Here is a 22328-nt window from a genome sequence, read left to right as displayed (position 1 = left end):
AAATTAAACCTGATTACCAAAAAGCGCTGCCTTAGAGATGCTCCGTTCTTTGTCCAATACAGTGGAAGAAGACTTTGTTACACTGTGTTTTCTGGCACCCTTTTATCATAGCCTGACTTCCCTTATATGCAATGTGTGCTACAATAGTGCATCTATGAGATCAACAGGCCCTGAGCGCATGTCAGCAATTTTTCTTCCTTGGACAATTTTCCAATGTGCTAACAACTGTCAGGAACATGCAACAAGACTTTGCTGAGGGTCTATCCATCACAATTTTTAGCTTGTTAAAGCGACTCTGTACCCACAATCTGACAAGGGATGTAATGACAAGGGATAAACCAAGGCTAGGTAACCATCCACATACAGCTGTTTCAGGGTGTTGCCCCTCATCAGCGTGGAGCAGGATTCTGGCTAGGTGGGAGCAATGCCTAGTAGAGCCATAAGAGAAACAGATTGCTGAACTCAGGGAGACCAGCCAAACGACAACACTGCCGGCTGCTGAGTTCAGCAATCTGTTTCTCTTATGGCTCTACCAGGCATTGCTCCCACCTAGCCAGAATCCTGCTCCACACTGATGAGGGGCAACACCCCGAAAAAGCTGTATGTGGATGGTTACCTAGCCTTGGTTTATCCCTTGTCATTACATTGACTTATAGGGCCACTTAATATGGTGGTTTTGGTGGTTTCCTAACAGTAGCTGCCCCTTGGCTGGGTCTTTCCCCGAGGGATATCTGGCTAGTCCTGTGTTTTGAGACTCTTCAATGAGGCTCCACAGGCTCCTCTTTTGCATATTCATGTTTCCCAGGGGGCAATGCACCTAGGACTTCACTGCATTGAGCGCTTTCACTAGCAGCCGGCAGTGTTGTCGTTTGGCTGGTCTCCCTGAGTTCAGCAATCTGTTTCTCCTCATCATTAGGACTGCTCCAGGCAGATTGTCTCCTATTCGTCAGCTGTGTGAATACTGAACATGGGCTTGGTCTTTAAGGCACCTGTGAAATGTTCAGACAGGAGAAAATGTTCCAGTGGCATTCCTAATGATGAAGAGGGTGGGGAGGAGGAACGGAGAGGCGGTGCAAAGTTAGGGCACAGATACTCCCGTAGGGCACAGGGCTGCAAGTTTAAAGTTGTTTTTGAGGACAATAACTGCATCACCTGCCGAACGGACCGCAGGACAGACCTTGGATTAAAAGCAGCTATCTGAAGGTACAAGTGGTTTGGAGGGGGTCAGATTGTGGGTACAGAGTCGCTTTAAAGTCAGTCTGACACTGTGCTCTCTGCTGACACCTCTGTTCGTGACAGGAACTGTCAAAAGCAGAAAAGGTTTTCTATGGGGATTTACTACTGTTCTGGACAGTTCCTGTCACGGACAGAGATGCCAGTAGAGAGCACTGTGACAGACTGGAAAGAATACACCACCTCCTGCGGGGCAAACAGCAGCTGATACATACTGGAAGACCTGAGATTTTCAAATAGAAGTAAATTACAAAACTATGTAACTTTCTGACATCGGTTGATTTTAAAGGGAAGCTTTCACCCCCGTGCCGGGGTGACAGGCTCCCGACCCCCCGTTAGAGCCCCCTATACTTACCTAATCCTGCCGGGTCCCGCTTCTGGAGGTGGTCGGGTAATGAAGATCTCAGCCGCTGCAGCCCGGCACGCGCGCTGAGAGATGAGTCCAACGCTCATAGAGAATGACGGAGTGCTGGACTCTCCTGTCATTCTCTATGGGTGTTGGACTCATCTCTCAGCGCACGCGCCGGGCTGCAGCGGCTGAGATCTTCATCACCCGACCACCTCCAGATTAGGTGAGTATAGGGGGCTTTAACGGGGGGTCGGGAGCCTGTCACCCCGGCACGGGGGGTGAAAGGTTCCCTTTAAAGAAAAGAAAAAGCAGGAGTACCCCCTTTAACAAGAGACATTGTTACAATATTTACTTTTCTTCTCTGTAGTTTTCAGATTATGGCTGTACTATTTAGTCAATATGTAATTTTAGTTAGTCAAATACTGACTTTAGTTTTTTAATTGCATAGCTCATTAAATCATTTTAAAATATCGTAATCTGGCTGATTAAACTCTTACCTCCTCATACTCTATAATATGGATATGATTGAGTATTCAAAACTTGGGCTACAGTCCTTAAGGATAATAACTGAAGGTATCTTAATACAATTCCTTTACCATTGACATTAGAAGTAATTAAGAAAAATCTTCGGCACATTTAGAAAAACAACAAATAATTCTCAGTCTGAAAATTAAACTGTCAGATCATTAATCAGAAATACAACCGCCCCAGCAAACACCTCAGTTGCTATACAATCTTAATCAATTTGAGATCATTATGTAAATTAGGATGACTATAGAAGAACGACTATACTGTAATATAACTACAATATATGCCAATCAGCCATATTAACAAAAACTTCTGTCTTGTAAAATGAACATCATTAGTAATATTTATACAGTGTCAAGGGTTTGAATATACTACATAGCAAATCAACAGGCACTTCTTGAAGTCCATACATTGGAAGCAGGAAAAATGTTCAAGTTTAAGTCTGATTGACTTTGACAAGAGCCAAATTGGGATGTCTAGAGGACCGCACCTTCAGAGGTGGTCCCAATATACAGTGGATATTGCCAAAACAAAGGCTTCCCGTATAGTCTGTTCTCACAGAAGAGCTACTATAACACAAATTGTTAACTCCATCAATGCTGTCTATGATAGAGAGGAGTCAGAACACAAAGTCCTGTATATGGGGCAGGCCCAAACTGACAATCTGGCATATCGGGCGACTGCCCGCTGGGCCGGTTAGATTGCCAGTCCATGGGCAGCCAAGGATGCATAATTAAAATTTACATTTTTAAAAACTAACAGCATGAACAGCAGCTAAGGGGACTTCTTTGTGTGTTAGCCAGTGATCCAGCACATTGCACAGTGACAGAGTGCAGCTCCTGGCAGTGCCACTCTGTGTTACCTATATGAGGAGGAGGTGCACACTATAACCAATGGAGGTTGGGGGGGGGGGGGTTAAGCTGTGTGGTTATTGTGTGGGGAGAGGCAGTATGAGATTTGTAATTCTTTTGGAGTTTGAGGTATAAGTTAACATGGGCTGGGGTCTGAATATACATGTTGGGGCATGAATGTATTTTGGGTCTGCTGCATAAATTTATTTGGGTGTCCAGGTTATGAATTTATTTTGGGGTCCGTGGATTCCATTTAATCACGAGTCTGCAGATTTAATTTATTTAGGCCTCTGGGATGTGTTTTTTTTTGTTGGGGTCTGGTATAGGAGAATAATCAGAAAAGATGTCACGTGTGTCCCTAGCTGATGGAGCCATGTGTGTCTCCTGACATCTGTTATAGGAAGTATTTGTGATGCCCATGAGATAACAATTCCATAGCAGCTTTAGTTAGAACTTTGTGCTGTGCTCTTCCTCTGTTCCTCCTGGAAACGTAAGTGTCACTGTCGTTCATTATTTATTTTTTAGTTATCATGGAAAACATGGCATTTCCTGTTTTCTGACTTTTTTTTTTTTAAACTCCCTGTGTATCCCAGGCCATCTGAGTGCTCACAGAGAGAAGGCAGTCACGTGATTGATGGACACATTGGACACATCTGTACTGTCTGAAATTCCTGGGTTTAGTCTGTTTTTTTCATCCGGCACAAGTCAGAAAAACAGGTACACTTTAAGTGGCACAGTAATATAGCACTATTATATGTATCCCAGGCATGACTGACATCTGGGTGTTACCAATCCCCTGTTCCATAGGATGTGTCCCCACATAGTCTGATCATGTGTCAGTGATGATTGGACAGTGTCAGTGTGTAAGGAATAGGGGATAGTAAGGACCAAAATAACATTATACTTTTATATTATCTGGGTCAGTATGATAGTGATACCAAATAAATAAATAATAAATCCTATAGTTTATTAGTTTTAGTTATTATGCATGTGGTGATACTATAATATATATTTAGTATAAATGTTTAATAATTTAATAAGTTCATTTAAAACATTTTTGTTCCGCTGGGCATTATCTAAATAAAGAATTTATAGGTTAAAATAACTAAAATGCATATACTGCAAAAGAAAGGGTTTTTTTTTCCAGTTATTCAATCAAAAAAATAAAATAAAATTGGTATACCTAACTTGCAATTAAATATTTTGCACTGAAAGAACAGATGAAGAACATTTTTGAAGTGCTACTTCAATAAGAGTTTTTGTGTTTGTGTGGTCCTACTATTCTTCTCCGAAGAACTATTACGGTATCTCCAAAACGGATGATGAACAGAGACAAGTAAACCGAATTTTTTGAACCAAGATTCATTCCAAAATTTGCAAAAAGTTTGGTTCAGTACTGAAACAAACTGTTTGCAAAGTTCGGAACGAGTTTGTAAAGAAATGGCGGCCGCACAAACAAAATAAAATGGTATGCTCACCTGCCTGCTCTCCCCCAGTGTCCTCCTATGCGTCTCCTGTGTCTCCGGCTGTAACTCTTGTCTTCAAAGTGACAGAACGTTCCACCAATCACTGGCTGCGTGGGCAGTCAATTTCTTCCTGGGAGTGACAGCCCTGCTGCGGGAGTAGATTCCCTGATGCAGTGTGTGTCAACTTGGTCAAGAACTACAGAAAACCTATGACCTCTGTAATTGCAAAAAAAGGTTTCTGAACCCAAAATTTATTTCATGCAATAAAATGTTTTCTGGATTATTTTTATAGATTCTGTCTCTCTCAATTTGAATTTTACAAGAAAAATTATCCACCTTTCTATTCTTAGTAGGTGGGAAAACATGCAAATCCTCAATGTATCAAATCTTTTATTTTATTTTATTTGTATAGCACCAACAGATTCCGCAGCGAAAAATCTTTATTTTTCCCACTGTATTTACCCTCTTGGGCCACCTCTAGCCTAGATACAAGATAAGATACGGTTGGGCATGGAGGAGATAACAAGCTCTTTAGGGTCTTTTTGTTCTAAATTACTCATAGCAGCTATTTGGAATGTAATCTTGTAGAGCATTAATAGCTCAAATATGTTAAGAATTGAAAAAATCATAGCTAATATCTTCCACATCAACTTGCTTTGGTATGCTTTATTGTTAATTGCTATTTAAGTGAAAGATGTCCAGCAATACATTATTCATTCCTGTGTTGTATCATTTGCATGTAATTATGAACCCCAGTGTGCGCTATCACACAGTGCATGTAATTACTATGGACCTATTTGCAAAAATGTCTTCCTATATTATGGCTGACACAAGTATGCAATATTTCTGTAATTTGAAATTACTATGTTGACGACACATTATTTCTTTGTCTGGTCTTTTTTCTATGCGTTGCAGTTAATTACATAAATACATATATGGATTATAAGAATCATGTTCATGTGCAGTGTTCATGGGCTTCTAATTTGCTTTATAATGTTTTGCTGCAAATCACAAGCTTTTCTGGCCAGCAAGCACACTGATTTTTCTTTTTTCTTTTTTTTTCTTTTTTTTTTCCAGCACTGCATCCAAAGGACCCTGGTATTTGCATGGAGAGGGGCAGTAGCTGTGCTTGGTCACTTTCCACTTTGCATGTCCATCCAATGCAGCTTCCCAAGATGATTTTTTCCAGTTATGATTCATTTGCTACATAATCTGCCAGATAAATACTGATTATCTTTATGTACACTGGAGGACTTTTACCAAAATGCGACTCAGGCGTACACCACAGAAAAGAGGCAGATTCATAGGCCTGATTGGCAGGCAGGGTGGGGAGGGGTGGGGAGGGAGGATTGCATGGTAAGGCATTCTAACTAGACTTGTTGCGTATTGCCTGCTGTTTAAGACTCTGTTCACTCTATGTAAAAACAACGGACGTATTTCATACCAATCGCCATTGGGGAAAAAAACAGCCGTTATTTTTTAATCAACAGTCATTATTTGCACAACAACGGCCATTGCCATGAAATTCAGCTGATGTTTTTACATAGTGTGAACATAAAAATGCATCAATACACATAAGTTGCCCATTGACATGAATATACTGTCGATACAACATTCAAGCTAAATTGTATTTTATTATCAATAAAAAAAAATAGACAAAATATTTAAAAAGACTCATCAATGTTTGGAAAGAGACTAATGTTTCACTATAACAAGCAATGCATTGCAGTCAAGAGGAATAGTATCTGGAAAAATATCAAATGGGCAAACAGATATGATGTTTTCATGCCATGTCCGGATTCAATTAGTCATCATCATAGCTAAGCAATGCCAGCTGTAATAGATACCTCTTTTCCAAGACAGGCATACATTACAAACACATGCCTTCATTCCCCATTTAGATATGCTATATAGACTTTCCACTGGCAGAGGAAAAAAATAATTAGGATTGTCTTTGTCTACCTAACATGTCTGTACATGCATGCTTATAATGTCATATGCTGCAAATGGAAAGTTAGAAACAAACATAAAGCAGAACACCAAGATCTGTTTATGAGGAAAGGAGAAAACTTTTTTTTCTCTCTAAGGGTACGTTGGCACACTGAGGAACTGTAGCGGAATTCTGCACGTAATTTCCACTGACGGTTTCCGCACGGAATTCCGTCCATTTGCTGCTTGCAGAATTGCCATGGAATGCATGCAGAATTGCAGCGGAATTCACATGGAATTCCATGTAATTTCCATGTCATTTCTGCGTGGATTCTGCACGGAATTAACCCGCTGCGGGAAATTTTTTTTATCAGTAGTATAAGGATAATATAAGAATCTTGTTTCTGTTAGATCATATTCCACTTCTGACACGTTTCCCCCATAGTTGGCAAATGGGTTCATCAGGGAGTATGTGGAATGCTTCGGTCACAGAGTGGTATGAATTATTTCAAAGATGATCTTCATATTGTAAAAGCACAGTGCAGGTGTGCATGTAGTATACCATTGAGTAGTCTCCTTCTGTATCAAGGGAACAGGTGGTGTGTGGCTGGGCTCTTCTGCCTACTGTTTGCAGGTGTTTCTGCAGTGCTACGCTCCTCTGTGCTATCCCTTCTGTTTGTAGTCCCTTTGCTTTTGCTAGGGGTACACTCACCCCCTCCACTGTGTCTGTTGTGTATTTTAATCCTTTTTTTTCTTCTTCTAGGTTTCATCCACTTGCTCTGGAAAATAAAAGGAATGAGGAGAAAAACGACTTCCAAGCAGTAACACGTCTGTTGTAAATGCAAGAGTCCAATACCGGACACCTGTGAATTTAATAGATGCCAGAGTTGTCACCCTGTAAATACCTAAGCTGGACCGTCTATACAAGACATAGTAATATACTGTAGTTAATAGACTTTGTGCAGGGTTTCATTCAGGAATTTAAACAATCTATTTCCCAACCATCTAAAACAGGATCCTAAATTTATTTCTGTTGACATGGAAGAAGACCTCCAGATGGTTGATGAGACTCACTTCAATGGGATGAGGAAAACAGGAGACTTTCATTTCCTCTGGAGAAAATCCAGAAATTAAAGTCCTTGTGCTCAAACCGCTAATGCCACCTCTGATGGGCCTAGGGCCTTTAAAGATGGCCAGCTGCTTGAACATGTAATAATGGCTGAATTTATACACCATGAGAGGTCCAGTACTTTCTAGAAGATTTAGGACCATGTTTTAAGTATCTGAGAAACAGCCTGAGGATTAGGCCTCTCAGATGACCTTCTCAAAGCTACCCTAGTGTACGGAAGTTGGTTCAACTGCTCAAGATGCCATGGATATACAGGGTGACTGTATGCTACAGGTGGCTACACTTCTTAGAAGATGCCTGATACAAATTCGAAATGATGAGGACTGTGGCATACCTCTGATATTCTTTCTTGCCTAAAGCCAGTGATTTTGACAGATCAATATCTTTATGATGCATCTACATAGCAGGTTAGACTTGTTGCCAAAACTATGATCCTTGCTAAAGCTTCTGCACTCTACCTTATGAACCTGGATCTCTTCAGACTTTCCACACCATTGACCAAGCTCAGAGAGGTGGTACTGAAGGTAGAGGGTTCAGGTACTTACTTGATGCCAACTTTCTCAAGTCCAGCCTTCAGCCTCTCCAACTATTTCTTTTTAATGCTTTCTAGAAGTTGGGATGCCGGCTATTGCAAATTCATAGGTTTTCAATATCATAAGGTCATGGAATTCTATAGACTTTCTGTGCCTCCATCCAGGTCTATGCAAACCTCCCTTCTGTCTGGCAAAAGACAAGTAACTCTGGAGTCCCCTATTCTCTAGTAAATTTGGAAAATGTTCTGGAAGAAGTTCCTCCATCCTAGAGTAATAAATTTACAAATTCCCAGCACAATTAGAGCCATCAATGTCACATAATAATGCTCAGTCTACTACCTGGGATCCCAGAGAAAGCTGCAAACAATCCTGGCTGCTGACAATGTGGAGTCTTTAGAGAAGACTGACAGGCATGCACAGTGTTTAGTACATGGGAAAGCCTAGGCTAGCAAGATCCCCACTTCTTATGTTATACCCTACCCAACAGCAGACAAGGTACAGTAATAAGTAGACAAGTGGGACACCTTATAGCCATGATTTTAGGACTGTCTTCCCAGAGTAAGGTGTAAATTTTGGTAAATTGATTGACTTACAGTTATTTTATGCTATCAGAGTGAAGTTGTTTAAGGTGTACATGTCACTGACCCCATCAGTGGTGAAATCCTCTCTGTGACCAAAAGCTTGGTCATCTATGGAGACTGTAATGTGTACAACCTCCATTGCATCTGAATTGGGGGGGGGGGGGGCGTGCATATAACTCTTGGTGTGTTCGTATCCATGGATGCCCGAACTTCCAGCCACAGAGAATAACCAATCAGGTCAGTGGCCTTTGTGACAGGTAGGTACAGCTAAAAACAACAGTGACAATTTAACCCTTTCTTGGCCCATGATATATAGTTAGGGCATCGGTCTGGCTCAATAACCAAAGCTGCAACATGAGTGGTGTGTATGTTGGCTGCTATCTGCTATGATATTGAACATCACTCCAATTTTTTGTGATTGTGGAACAGAACAGCAGAACAGCAGAACATTGATAGCATAGATCAAGGCATATGTAATGCTTTTTTTGCTGTCTTTGTAATACATTATATGGTAAAATAATGGGTCTTAGTAAAAAGTATAATTTGTCCCACAAAAAATAAGCCTTTAAATGACAGAATTGTTTCTTCATGGGGAATACAAGAATTTACTAAACCGGATATATCAAGAATGATGACAGATGAAAGATATATGATGACAGATATACAGTTTTTAGCATTCCCTAATTGCTAATTATCTGTCAATAAAGTGTGACACAGTGAGGGGAATTAAATAAAACATTAACTGTCTGAATTGCAGGATGGGGTGATAGGGACAAGACGAGACAGTCCTTAGCCTGAACCCACCCACTGTCCCTACCTACTTGCCTCAATCGGCCCTAGGCAGCCGCGGACAACCACAAAGACGTGCTCCAATACTGTATAAATGTAACACAGAACAAGACAAACACAACAAAGGAGAGTCAACAAGCCAAGTCAGAACCAAACGGGCAAGCAGTAAAAAATCAGGGATCAAACGGATCGTCAAAAGGTCAGGCGGGAGGTCAGGTAACAGGTCGAGCAAGCAGAGAAATTAGGAATGGTGATCGCAGAAGTAGACAGGGGGAGCTGGGATCAGGGTATGAACCTTTATAGCCAGCAATGAGAGACTGGCCACAACCATACTTTATACTGGACCAGGAGCCCACACTGTCCAGCCACACTGCAGCTGACGCACTACAGACTGAGTGGCAGGGCGATCTGTCACTCAACCTGAGTGTGAGGCCGCTTAGCTGGATGGACTGGCCGGCTCTGGGTGACGCGAGACTGTGGTGTCCCTGGTTAACAGCGATGCCGGCGGGTCTCCATGTTGTCTCCATGTTGTCACCTGGCCCCGGCAGGGGAGGCGGCGCTGCGCATCAGTCAAAGAAGACGTTGCTGGAGCTCGGTCAGGTAAGTTCCTGACAGCAACCAATCAGAGCTCTGCTTTCATTTCCTTGACTACCTCTTTGTTTGACACTTCTCGTCCCCCAGTGTTCTCACGACATTAAATTAGATTTTTTTTTTTTTTAACCTGGCGTTATAAATAATATCATATGCATAGAAAGATAACGGTTTTAAGCTCGGTTTGGTATGATGCGCCTTGTAGACTGCTCAGTAATATTATGTATGAGTCTGACACACTTTTGAAATATTATAGGTATCACTGAGTTACATATTTATGTAGAAATTGAATTGTCTGTGTAGGCTCTTTAATAATTTACGCTCATTGATTAAGCAGTGATAGTTCATCAACAATAGATGGTGGCTAAACAAATGAAGCTGGTGTGTAACTAGTTCAGTTAATTATCATGCCGTCTGCTGAAGACACGTATCAGCTTATTAATTAGAATAAAACGTATCTCTTGTCTAGTGAGGTGGTTTTAAAAACTAGTCTAATAAAAAAGAATATGTAAATGGACATTAATATGTAAACTCAGAGTACACTATATGGTTTTTAAAACCTGCTGTGTTACGGCTGCAGCCGCGTCCCATACTCCGGGTCACTCATGCAGCCGCTCCCATGTCTCGGCGAATGCCAGAGCCACATCACCAGTCATCAAATGCTGCAGATTTTGAGAAAGCAAAGTGCCCAGTTTCTATATTTTTATGATATTTTTCCCATTTACTTTTTTGCTAAAGTTACAATAGAAAAGCCTGCATAGTTATTAAACTGCAACAAATTATTTCTTTGGTTTGTGAGAAAATTTACTATTTATGTAACATACTATATCAATTTTATTTTTTATTTTCTTATATTAAGAAATGTTCAATGTATAAGGAATGATCCAGCACTGATAATATCCACTGATGGGTGTCATGGGGCTTGTTCCGGTAAAAAGTGATCTTTTATCATCTGCGAATTGTGCTATCTGGGCGGGGCTTTACGGCCAAAGCGTCACTTAGCACCGCCCACAATGCCACAGTTGGCCCCACCCCGTGACATCATTGCTGCATAGGCCCTGCCACCTCAGCGGCCATTGGTATTGGCTGACCTAGAGGGGGGGTGGGGTCTAGAACTTTAGGCTGGCCTGTTTCAATGGTCGTCGAGGGACAGGACCTATGTGCAGATATGTACACAGCCCTGTTGAGCTTATTGAGCCTTATTGTACAACAGGTAATTGATCAATGCAATCGTGGGTTATATTAGAAGACGTATTCAACAGTTTTGTTGCGTCCCTCTGCAGCCAAACAATGCATCTGGTATATCCAGAAGGACTCACGTCTGTTAAGAGAGGACCAATGTTCCATAGCTGAATCTGGAACTTGCTCTATGGGAAGGATTCTAGGATTCTGGTAGTAGACATGCTGGAGCTGAGGGTAGCGCTGTGCCTTTAAGTGAAAAGATGCTGTGACAGCTGTAATGTTGATGATCTGGATAGCAATGATTGTAGCTAGGAAATTGCTACTAAAACCGAGTATAGGAGGAGCAAGGTGGCGGTGCCAGAACTTCTGGCCTGGGTCCGGGTGACTTCCTCTTCCTGCCGGGAACACACGTGAGCCATTTGGCTGGATGATGGCTGGAAGATGGCTGGAAGATTTGGCTGGAAGATGGCTGCAGCTTGGGTTGGGAACACTGTACTTTTCCAGTGCTCATGTGGGCAGCACTTTGACCCCAATGGGTGGTCTGACAGCGGTGGCGCAACAGGAACTGGCTGCGCTTGTACACTGTACTAACTCCCCAACGGTGTAACACACTGGCAATCCATGCAGTATAGCACTCCCCCACTTGTAAACTTGGTGTGGGGTGACAGGTTACTTGAGTCACCTCTGGTCTGCATCCTCATACCGGACACATGAGTAAAGATTTACCGTTTTATCGGGTGAGCTGCTGTGATCTTTCTTTCTTTATTGGTCATATTGATTATCAGTGTTTTTGCGCTGTTGACTGAAGTACTATAAGCTGTTTTCCAGGGTAAGTAACAAGAATATTTTCTGTTCAGTGGAGAACTGGAAAATGTCAATAATAAGTACATTGTCTAAAGCAATACTGTCTATAATCAGAAACACAGATTTGTCTTGTAATGTTTTATGGGCTTACGCAGTCAGTGTATCTGGCATGTAAAAAAATCACCTCTAAAATCTTGCAGAAAAGATGTTTTAAGTTTTAGTAGGAATTAGCAAAAAATGTTTAATCTCCCTCCTTTACGGCTGACAGTAACTGGCTCTGTGTAAAGCTGGGTGGTACCGGGTAAGTCTTTTATTCCAGCTACAACTGGAACACATGACATCCGAAATAACTTTAGCAAATAGCCTTTGATTACAACTAAAGTGAGAAATCTATCAAACAGCCCTGGACAATTGTGTACAACCACTATTACTGTCCCTTACCCGAGGCTATGGTGAAAACATGGTACAGACGCAGGACAGTCAAACACTGTACTCCGGCTGCATCTGAGGCTCCCGTTTCCCGTAGGTCCCACTCAGCCAATCAGTGCACAGTCCCACCGCACTCACTGATTGGCTGAGTGAGACCTCCAGGAGCGTTATATGCAGCTGGAGCACGGACCACGTAAATTATGGTCCAGGCAGCGTCGGGTTAAGGTTACATTCTCGCAGCGGGAGGACAATTGCGAGTATGTAATCTCATTGAAGAGACAGGGAAGGTATACGCTGTGAATTTCGCTGCGAACTCGGTATGTATGAACCCACCCTAAGGCTTTGTTCCCCCAACATCTTTGTTTGTCCACTTTACTGCCTTTTTGGATGGCCATCATTTTAATGACAAAATACAAGTGTATTATGCAAATTACACCCGCCTCCACTTCCGAGACGGAATCATCTGGGCAGTGAGATGGGACAGCACCGCAGTAAGTTATTGCCTGAGTGAGATGTCACTGCTGAGACAAGTCTGTCTTGGAAGTGGACCCAAAGATGACTTGGGAGAATGGGAGCGTGGAAAGGTAAGAATAGCCTGTTTCGCAGGCCAATAACATATCAAAAGTTTAATTTCAGCCTAATATCCTTTTAACTCTTGTACTGTAGCATAATAACTGAAATTACATAGTACCGTGACAGTACAGCAGCAGTACTGCAATGAAACCATTAAATGTTTTAGCAGTTTATAAAGCTATATATTCCATTAAAATAACAGTTCTTGATAGTTGAAAAATATTCAATATATTATTTCCTGCTGGACTTTACATTGCCATACGCAAGGGAGAAACTGGAAAAGACTCCGTTTTTGAAGCTGAGAACTCAAAGAATCGCAGCTGTACAGCCTTACAGACAAACACCATTAAACCATCCATTTACTTTTATGTCCAGCTGACGAGCTTCAAAAGTATCCGCAATAACCCACGTAGCGAGGATTTAACATCCACTAAAAATAAGCTAGAATTTAGGAATGGAAGAAAAATGCAAAACTTAGTGCACCCTGGGAAATACTGGGATTCCCACATGGTTCATCAAAATGCCTCAGCTACTTGTGTCTGAAAGAAATGTCAGCGATAATTAGATTTGTGAAAAATAATGTGACAAAATGTGTGAGCTCAATGAAATATGAGGTCAGCTGCACTCAGGCAGACACAATATAGACCTAATATTGTGTCAATTGATGTGGTAGAGATGGCTAGTATGCCAATTACATACACTATGTATTTTACTGGTATGCATATTATAGTGGCGACTACTTAAAATAACTGATTTATAATTTATTATTTAAATATAATTTTATATAATTCCAGCAGAAATTACTATAGATTCTTCATCCTAACGGTCTTAGTTACTTCTTGAAGAGGTTGTTTCAGTATGACAACTTTTGCCCATATGCCGTATTACACTCAACTCATTTTAATAGCTGCCACATTATCCTACATTTCCCCTAGAGCAGGAATATCCAGCTCAATATACAGTAAGAGGTGTACATGACAGACAATCCTATTAACTTCTTAAAGACCAATTACTTACCTGCTGGCTGCCATCATGGAGCAGCCTCTGATATGGGCAATTTAACTGTTTAAATGCTATTGTCAAAGCCAACAGCAGCATATAAAATGCATTTTATTGGCGGCAAAGGGGTCCGATTGGCTCCCTGGTAAGTAATCATGAGAAGTCGATTGATTGTCTTTGCAGCCTGAGGCCTTTTGGTCACCTTGCCTCTAAAAATTATATAAAAATGATCAAAAAGTTACAAGGTTATATGTCATATATGCCATATGGTAAACAGCATTAAAAAAACTGCCGCAAACTGCAGCATTTCTCTCCCAGAGAGTTTAATGGAATTTCTTTTGTTCATCTCAAAAAACTGCTAAAGGCGAAAAAGCCATTCACACCTAAAGTCAAAAGAACTAGAAAAAAATGCCACAAAAAAAAAGCTCTGTCTGGGGGCACCCTTATGTCTAAATTAACTAATTTAACAGAATATTTACCAATTGATGGCAACATGAAGTAGAAATAAATGTTTATTTCTACTCTAGGGCTGGAATATCCTTTAAGTTTCTAAAAGGCTTCATCTACTTCCTTAACTTTCAAGATTTTTTAAGATTTATTGATAGTACATTAGAAAAAAAAATTGCCAGTTTTTGCCAGCCACCTTTAATCAATACTTTGTAAGGCTATGTTCACACAATGATGAAAATAGAGAAAAGGCGGATGATTTTGCTATTTTAAAAAATGTCCGTTATTGCTGCGATTTAACTGACTGTAATGGGAATGCATTGAAGTCAATGGAAAGACAGACGACCAATGCACACAATGTATCGAATAACGGACAGTTTTACCGCGGATGTCAAAATAATGAACATGAACATTATTTTCGGACGTCTTTTGCAAACAGCAGACATTTTTTTTATTAGTTGTTCACACAGAATTTTTCTTTTATCACTGTTCTTTCTCCGTTTTTACTATTAAATTCAATAGACTTTTCAATTAAGCCACACCTAAAGGGCAATTAGTAACCCCAAACTAGAATAATGTACCAGTAGCCGTCCCTGAACTAAGGGGAGGCCAGACAGTTAATGACATCCGTTATTTTAGACTCAAACTGTCGGGTGCTGTCATACTACACTGAGTTCAGATATCAGCTTAGAGTCAATATGAAATGCCATATCCACATGGCGTTTTTTGTGTTTGCCATTCTTTTTAGTTTATCTGCTCCTTAGCAGTTTTGCTAAAGTCGTAGCGTGTTCAAAATTTGGAGGTTCCTTTTTTTAAAAAAAAAAAATTGTGATTTTTTTCCTCCAATAGGCTTCTATAGATGGGGAAAAGCCTATATAGAAAATGACTATATGCATATTGGTTGTTTTTTGGCTTTTTTTCCTTAAAATTCTTCAATAGAAATCTCGGAATCACATGATAAAAAAAATCATATAGCTTGTAATGAAAAAAACAGGGGAATAAAATACCAGAAAAAACTATACTAATGCACACTGAAAAACACCAGACTGACAGTTTTTAATGCCATTTTTTAAGCCCAAGAAAACAGCATGCAAAATGAGTATTTTACAGAAGCCTGTGCTGGTTATAGACTTACTATAATCGACTTACCCACAGCAATTATTGTTGACAGAGCACTATAGTCTATATATTAAACTGGTTGCATGTTTTGAATCATTGTTTCTTACAGTGTGAGATACTGTATGTCTCGCCGGTAGGACAAACTTCACGGGATACCACCTGACAGCTGTACAATACGCATTTTGGGGCACATTAACTGAGGACTTGTCTTCTGATGTTCAGCCCTTTCATCCTGCACTACAGTGAGTGGGCTGAACATTAGAACCCTGGGCGCCTCTCCCTCTCTGGGCTCCATTGTGGTATGTAGTACTGTTAACAAGGTATTTTGTTACTCTGTATTTACACTGCTATACTACATTGTGGTATATGGTGCCTCTACGGAGGTGTTTTGTACTATACTGTGGAATTTGGCCTTGCTATGTACAGTAGTCCTTGTTTGCTGATGAGGTTCCAGCATTCCCAAGGGTTTGTTGGTCAGGACTGCTAAAAAAATGTATGATGAGCCCTGTTTTACACATTTAGGCTATGTTCACACTGTGTATGATTCCGGCCATAGTGCGTACTACGAATATACGCACGTAGTTTTGAGGTTGATGCGTTCGCTTGAAAGTATACGATATACGCCCGCACAATGCACACTACGTATGAGCTTACTGCCGGATCGTATACGGCGCGGTGAAAAATGAACAAGACCATTGTTTGAGGACGGAAATGTTGAAACTCACGGCCGTGGATTTCCATGCGGTCCCGTACGGAGTACTTATTTCAGCCAAATTGAACTTGATTTTTCGATCCAAAAGGTTCTGTGTGGTTTACAGGGCTGGGCAAAGATTTCCAAGTAAATGACCTGCCTCAGATCGCTTCTAATCAAGCTAGGGAAGCATGACTGTACTACGGGCGTATGTTCGCGGTTCCTACGCATCTGGCCGCATGTCTATTTTTCCCACGCCCATAGTTTCAGCCGCACATGTATGGCGGCGTACGAAATTCGGCCGGACTCGTACGCAGTGTGAACATAGCCTTAGGAATCATATTACCTTTGTTTAGTATAATGTGTATTATCATTTTATATACTATATATTATTTTATTAACTAGAAAAAAAAAAGCATTTTTTAGTTGACAGGTCAACATTATAGTTTCTGGAAAACCATGAATAGTTTAGTTTTATGTGGTTTAGTTTTGGGAGGGTAAAATTCAAAAACAGAAACGGATTTTCACACCATCACACAAAATATAATCTGTATTTCAAACAGCAAAAAAGACAAAAGCAGCATATTTTTTTTTCTACAAACATAATATAATGTAATATATTTTGCACCTTAAGACTATATGAATTAGGACTGTTGCAGAATTTTCCAGTAGACAAGTATTGTAATATAGAGGTAGCAATAATTGCAGTTAGCAGGCCATCATTATTGTTTCAATCTAAATGAGATGTTTTTAGACAATTTATACTAATCTAAAAAAAAATCCTATTTATCCTGCCCGGCATTTTCCCCGACGATCTTGCTGCTGAAATCTTCTTAGTTTGTGTGCCCAAACATCACGCCATGGAAGTGCAAGGCTATTTTTATCTAAAATTAACCTTGCTGGATCCGGAGACTCCTCATCGTTTCCAATAATCAGGTAAGATTTGCCCACTTGCACCCGCAGGCAGTCACATGCTAAATCTTGGTCTGGAACCCAAAGAGGTTGATCACCGCGCCGAATTGGAACCCGTCTCTGTCTGTATACCGTAAGGACTGAAGCTGTAAATTGCCACCATTCCCCAGATTTTTCCATGGACAAAAGTTGTGCTCTTAGAACTGTAAACGATAAGGAAAACACATAAACCACATGGTTTGAGGGCACTATACTCTACACATATAAATGAACAGGGCACAAAATGACAACTATACCAGCACCTGTTTCTGAGGGGTTATCAAGTTAAGTAACAAAGATGTTCAATAATTCCTGCTCCTGGAGATTAGCAATTTGTTCAATAGTGTTACCTTATCAGTCTCCTTCCCTGAGTTCTCTTCTACGCAAACCAGCAACTGATGAGCTGAAGGCTGTTTCTGCACTCTGTCATGCCGGCTGGCCCCTTCCAGGGACAAGTTGCCAGTGCAGAGGGAAGCTGATTGGTTAGTGTCCCCAAAGGGGAGGGGTGAGGGAACTCAGCTGTTAGATCAAGGAGACAAATGGTAACGTTCATATATCTGTCAGTAATTACAGAACATAGAAAATTCTTTTATTATATAGTAAGAAGAGTCAAAGAGGCTCCTGAAGTGCAGCAAGCTGTAACACCTCCTCTCTCCCCCTTCCATACCTGACATTGCTTAGGATGTCCAGGTGTAAATCTAGCATAGGGGAGGGGGTGGGATAGGAGGCATTCCAGCTTGAAGCTATTCAAGAGCTTGGAAAAGACTCTTTGTACTATAGAATAAAAGCATTTTTCCATACCTGGAAGCACAGCTGGATATAAGAAAGGTAACATGTGTCTCCTTGACCTAACAGCTATCTAACAGTGTCAGCAATTTGAAACCTGAATCGTAGCTGACAGATTCCCTTTAACTGGATACCCCCTTTAAAGTGAATTCATCTCTCCTATACACACTAACCTCTTGTTCTTCTCTTTATTTCTTAGATTGTAAGTTCTCATATCTCATTGTTTTTCATACTCAGACATCACTGCTTTTTACATGTGCTTTTGTAATCCAACTTTTGCAAGATGAAGGAAATACAGGACTCGAATGTTTCAGGGCCAATGGTTATATAGTTCAATCTATCTAAACACAAGGTCATGTTGATCTAGCAGGAAACTTAATTGCTCTTTGTGTTGGTGATTATACTGCTCACCTCTGAGTGAGATAATAGATGTTACCTCTATGTTTACCTTTCTTGAGTCAACTGATTGAAGTGCAAAGGTTAAACATTTAATGCTTCTTTGCCTACTCATTTTTATTAAATAGTCTTTACAATGAATCACTGTATTATGATTCTATTCCAAACTATGTCCAGCGAATGTGAACATTATTAGAGCTGAATTGTTTTGTAAGCCTGTTCTATTGCTTATTTACTACATTTTTTTCTAAATTAGCTTTGGATATTTAGAAGTTATTTCCCCAAGGCTGAAAAGCCGTATCTCTGACTTGGAATAATACTTTGTAGGAAATGAGAATCTTTAGACTTATGAACTCATAATTTTTTATGACTGTATCAGTATATAGAGGAAATAAAGTATAATTAATTGAAATGTTATCCTTAATTCAATGACTTTTTAATAAAACACACATATTGACTATAATGCTCAAGGGGTTATCTTACGCCTATGCAGGTAAGTTAATTACCTTGCTCCGTAACTGGGAATTTGAACATTTAGGTTCATATTAAAAATTGAGTTTTAACATTGGAGTGTAAACATTGGATGGCATTTACGGAACCACAAATACTGGGAATCTCTAGAAGCACTGCTATGTCCTTACCATATGTTCCTATAGTCCTGCTTGACCGTGAAGAACAATCCCTCTCTCAGCAGCGACATAGAGACCAATGTGATATGTCATGAGCAGAATTCATTTCATTTTGCCAAAACTGGTGGTTAACACCCTTTAAAGGGTAACCATGGCCTATCCTGATATATTTGTTTAACACCTTAATGACTGACACAATTTAAATGTTTGCACTTTCTTTCTTTCCTCATGTTTAATAAATTTTTTCACCATTCATCATTATTTATTATTATTATTATTATTAGTAGTAGTAGTAGTAGTAGTAGAAGTAGTAGTACTAGTGGTAGTAGTTGTTGAAAGAGTAGTATTACATTTATCTAAATAAGAAGTTCTATAAAACACAAATGCTATCTCAATCTCATTTGTGAAGTCATTATATGAGCCTAATAATTTTGACTAGGCTTATCTAAAAAGCTGATTTTGTTCCACTTCAAATACACTGTAGGGCTATGTTCCCATACAGTATATTTGCTTATTTGCTCAGTATTTTGGCCACTATTTTTCAACCAAAACCAGAAGTTAGAGATGAGCGAACTGGTTTGGCCGGTATGGGATCTGGTTTGGATTTTTGGAAGTCCGCTCAGATTTTTTTTTTTTCCCTTGCTTTCTAAAATGGCAGCCACCATTTTAGAAAGCAGGAAGTGTTCCGGGCGGGAAAAGCGCTTTCCCATGATGCCCGGAACACATCCAATCAGCAGGGATCTTGTACTAGCCCACCCCCTGTGTGACGTGGTTATTGCTTGACGATGCAGTCTGCACAGAGAGAGAGATAGGAAGGAGACTGTTACTGCACACAGCTCATCAGTGATAAAACGCTGGTGCTGCTGCTGCTGTACTCTGCTGTACTGACTACTGAGAAGATATTTACAAAAGCAAAGACCACAAGATTATGAAAGCGGAGAGGAGAAACATATATTGATTGAGAGAGAAAAATAGAGAGGGTGAAAGATAGATAGATTAGGCATAGGAGATACAAGTACTATACTGTCTCCCTTGTGATAGTGTCTATCACATACGTGTTATCCTGCGGTACAAATATAGCTCCTGCATTTGTGGAGAATAAAACTCTAAAAAAAGGTCTCTACAGATATACAAGTTCTATACAGTCTCCCTTGTGAGAGTGTACTGGCCTCCATGTTGACTACTGTTGCTGATGCCTGGCCTCCATGTTGACTACTGATGCTCCTGTACTGGCCTCAAATGACTATTGCTGGACATCCACTGGCCTCCAATGACTACTGCTGCTCCTTCACTGCACTTGTGACCTTTTTCCTGCATAGACCTTGTAATGGTGAATTTCCTGCATAGACCCTGTAATGGTGAATATTGAAGTCTAAAAAAAAAAATTGACTTTGAGATATTGAAAAGATAATGATGTTTCTGACATTTAGAGCCCTAAATTCAACCAAATACACTACCCCAGTATCATATAGATGCTTTAAACTATGAAATCCGAAGAAATCCGAAATTCGGTCGAACCGAACTTTCCGAAAAAATCTGGAAGTCTGGTCGGAACAAACTTTTGAAAAGTTCGCTCATCTCTAGTGATCGTAGTGAAGCGATCCTCGAATATGTCCCGGGCCAGGGTCTGCGACTTAATGGCACTCTACAGTCGAAAGCAGTATAGAAAAGATCTTATTGATCTATGCAGTATATCTATATTGCATAGATCTCTATGAGAGATCAGTGTAGTGATACTAGAAGTAAAATAATAATAATAATAATAATAATAATAATAATAATAATAATAAATAAAAAATTCCCTCCCCTAATAAAAGTTTGAATCACCCCCCCTTTCTTCATTTTATAAATAAAAAAATAAATAAACATATTTGCATCGCCTCGTGTGTAATCACCCGAACTATTAATTTATTTCATTCTTGATCTCTCACGGTAAATGGCATAAGCGCAAAAAAAATTCAAAGTGCAAAATTGCGCATTTTTGGTCGCATCAAATGCCAAAAATTCATAATTAAAAGTCGCATATACGCAAACAAGGTACTGATAGAAAGTACAAATCATGGCGCAAAAAATGACACCTCACACAGCCCTATAGACCAAAGGATAAAAGCGCTATAAGCATGGTCAGAGCAATTTTAAGGAACATTTATTTTTTTTAAAAAGGTTTTAATCTTTTAAAAGCCATCAAAAAAAAACTAAAGTTACACAAGTTACATATCATTGTGATTGTAACAACTTGAGAAACATATATAACAAGTCAGTTTTACCCTAGGGCAAACGGCGTAAACATAAAATAAAAAAAAAGTTTCGTTTTTTTTTTCAATTTCACCACACATTTAAGTTTTTTCTGCTTTCGCAGCATACTTTATGCAAAAATTAAGCCTGTCTTCACAAAGTACAATTAGTGGCGCAAAAAATAAGGGCTCATGTGGGTTTCTAGGTGAAAAAATGCAAGTGCTATGGCAAGTGCTATGGCAAAAAACGCGCAAAAATGGAAATTGTCTCTGTCCTTAATGGGTTAATTGCAAATAATGGCTGTTATTTAAAAAAAAAACTGTAAATATTTGCCATTATATGGCAGCCATCCACTCAATTTCAACAGAGTGTGAACGTAGCCTTTCTGTGTTTTCAATCCATGAAATGGTTTTTGTTTTTTGTTATATAATTATAGAAATTTAAAACTGATTGTTCCTTCGATATTAGCACATTGTTAAGTTTGAGCATGAAACCCTCATTGTGAAACTTAATCTCCCATACATGTGAGACTTGATGCACTTTGGATATCAATGACATCTAACCTTCTCCTCTCTCAAGAATCACATGCTTGTCTGGTATCTTTCATAATCTCTGACCTGAGATTAGTCTTAGGTGTGTTTAGTTGTGTATTCAGTCACTTGCCTTTTTTCTTTTTAGAGGTGATATCTGTCAATATATTGTAGTCACTTCATTACCCTTTCTAGATGATCATATGTCAATTTTCCGAACAGGCAGTATGATTCCTTCTTTTTAATGCCTGTCTTTTTCTTAGGCAGCATGTTTGAAGGGATTGTGGCACTGCACTCATATATACACACACCTTGGGTGGTTGCACACACTTAACCTGTGACCTCATGCCTTTAATTTGAGTAGTTACTCTGCAGCTCATCATTTGTTTGAAGATTGTTTAGTTTTATTGGTCATGACATAAAGGCCATCAATCAGGGAAAACGCTTTTATTCCGCTGTCCTTTTCTCACTTCTCTCTGAGCCTTGAGGGCCCCTTACTCTTTCTATTAATGGATGCTTGCCCTAAGGCATACTAAGCTGAAATGCTTTACATGCCACCCAATAGTTTCTATAACCTC

General features: G+C 39.9%; 1 protein-coding gene across 2 annotated transcripts in view; it reads right to left on the bottom strand.

The window, feature by feature from the left end:
* Nucleotides 1–16805: 16805 nt before the first annotated feature.
* LOC138769124 (netrin-1-like) overlaps nt 16806–22328 on the bottom strand; it is an 85328-nt gene continuing 79805 nt past the window's right edge. For both annotated transcript variants that reach the window (XM_069947363.1, XM_069947364.1), the window contains exon 8: nt 16806–17338. In XM_069947363.1, coding sequence (XP_069803464.1) covers nt 17010–17338 — 329 coding nt within the window. In that variant the 3' untranslated portion in view covers nt 16806–17009. The remainder of the gene's footprint in view (nt 17339–22328) is intronic.

This window comes from Dendropsophus ebraccatus, chromosome 12 (genome assembly GCF_027789765.1).
Source record: "Dendropsophus ebraccatus isolate aDenEbr1 chromosome 12, aDenEbr1.pat, whole genome shotgun sequence".
NCBI classification, from domain to species: domain Eukaryota; kingdom Metazoa; phylum Chordata; class Amphibia; order Anura; family Hylidae; genus Dendropsophus; species Dendropsophus ebraccatus.
The sequence above is the reverse complement of the archived record's forward strand: the minus strand, read 5'-3'. Positions and strand labels throughout refer to the sequence as shown.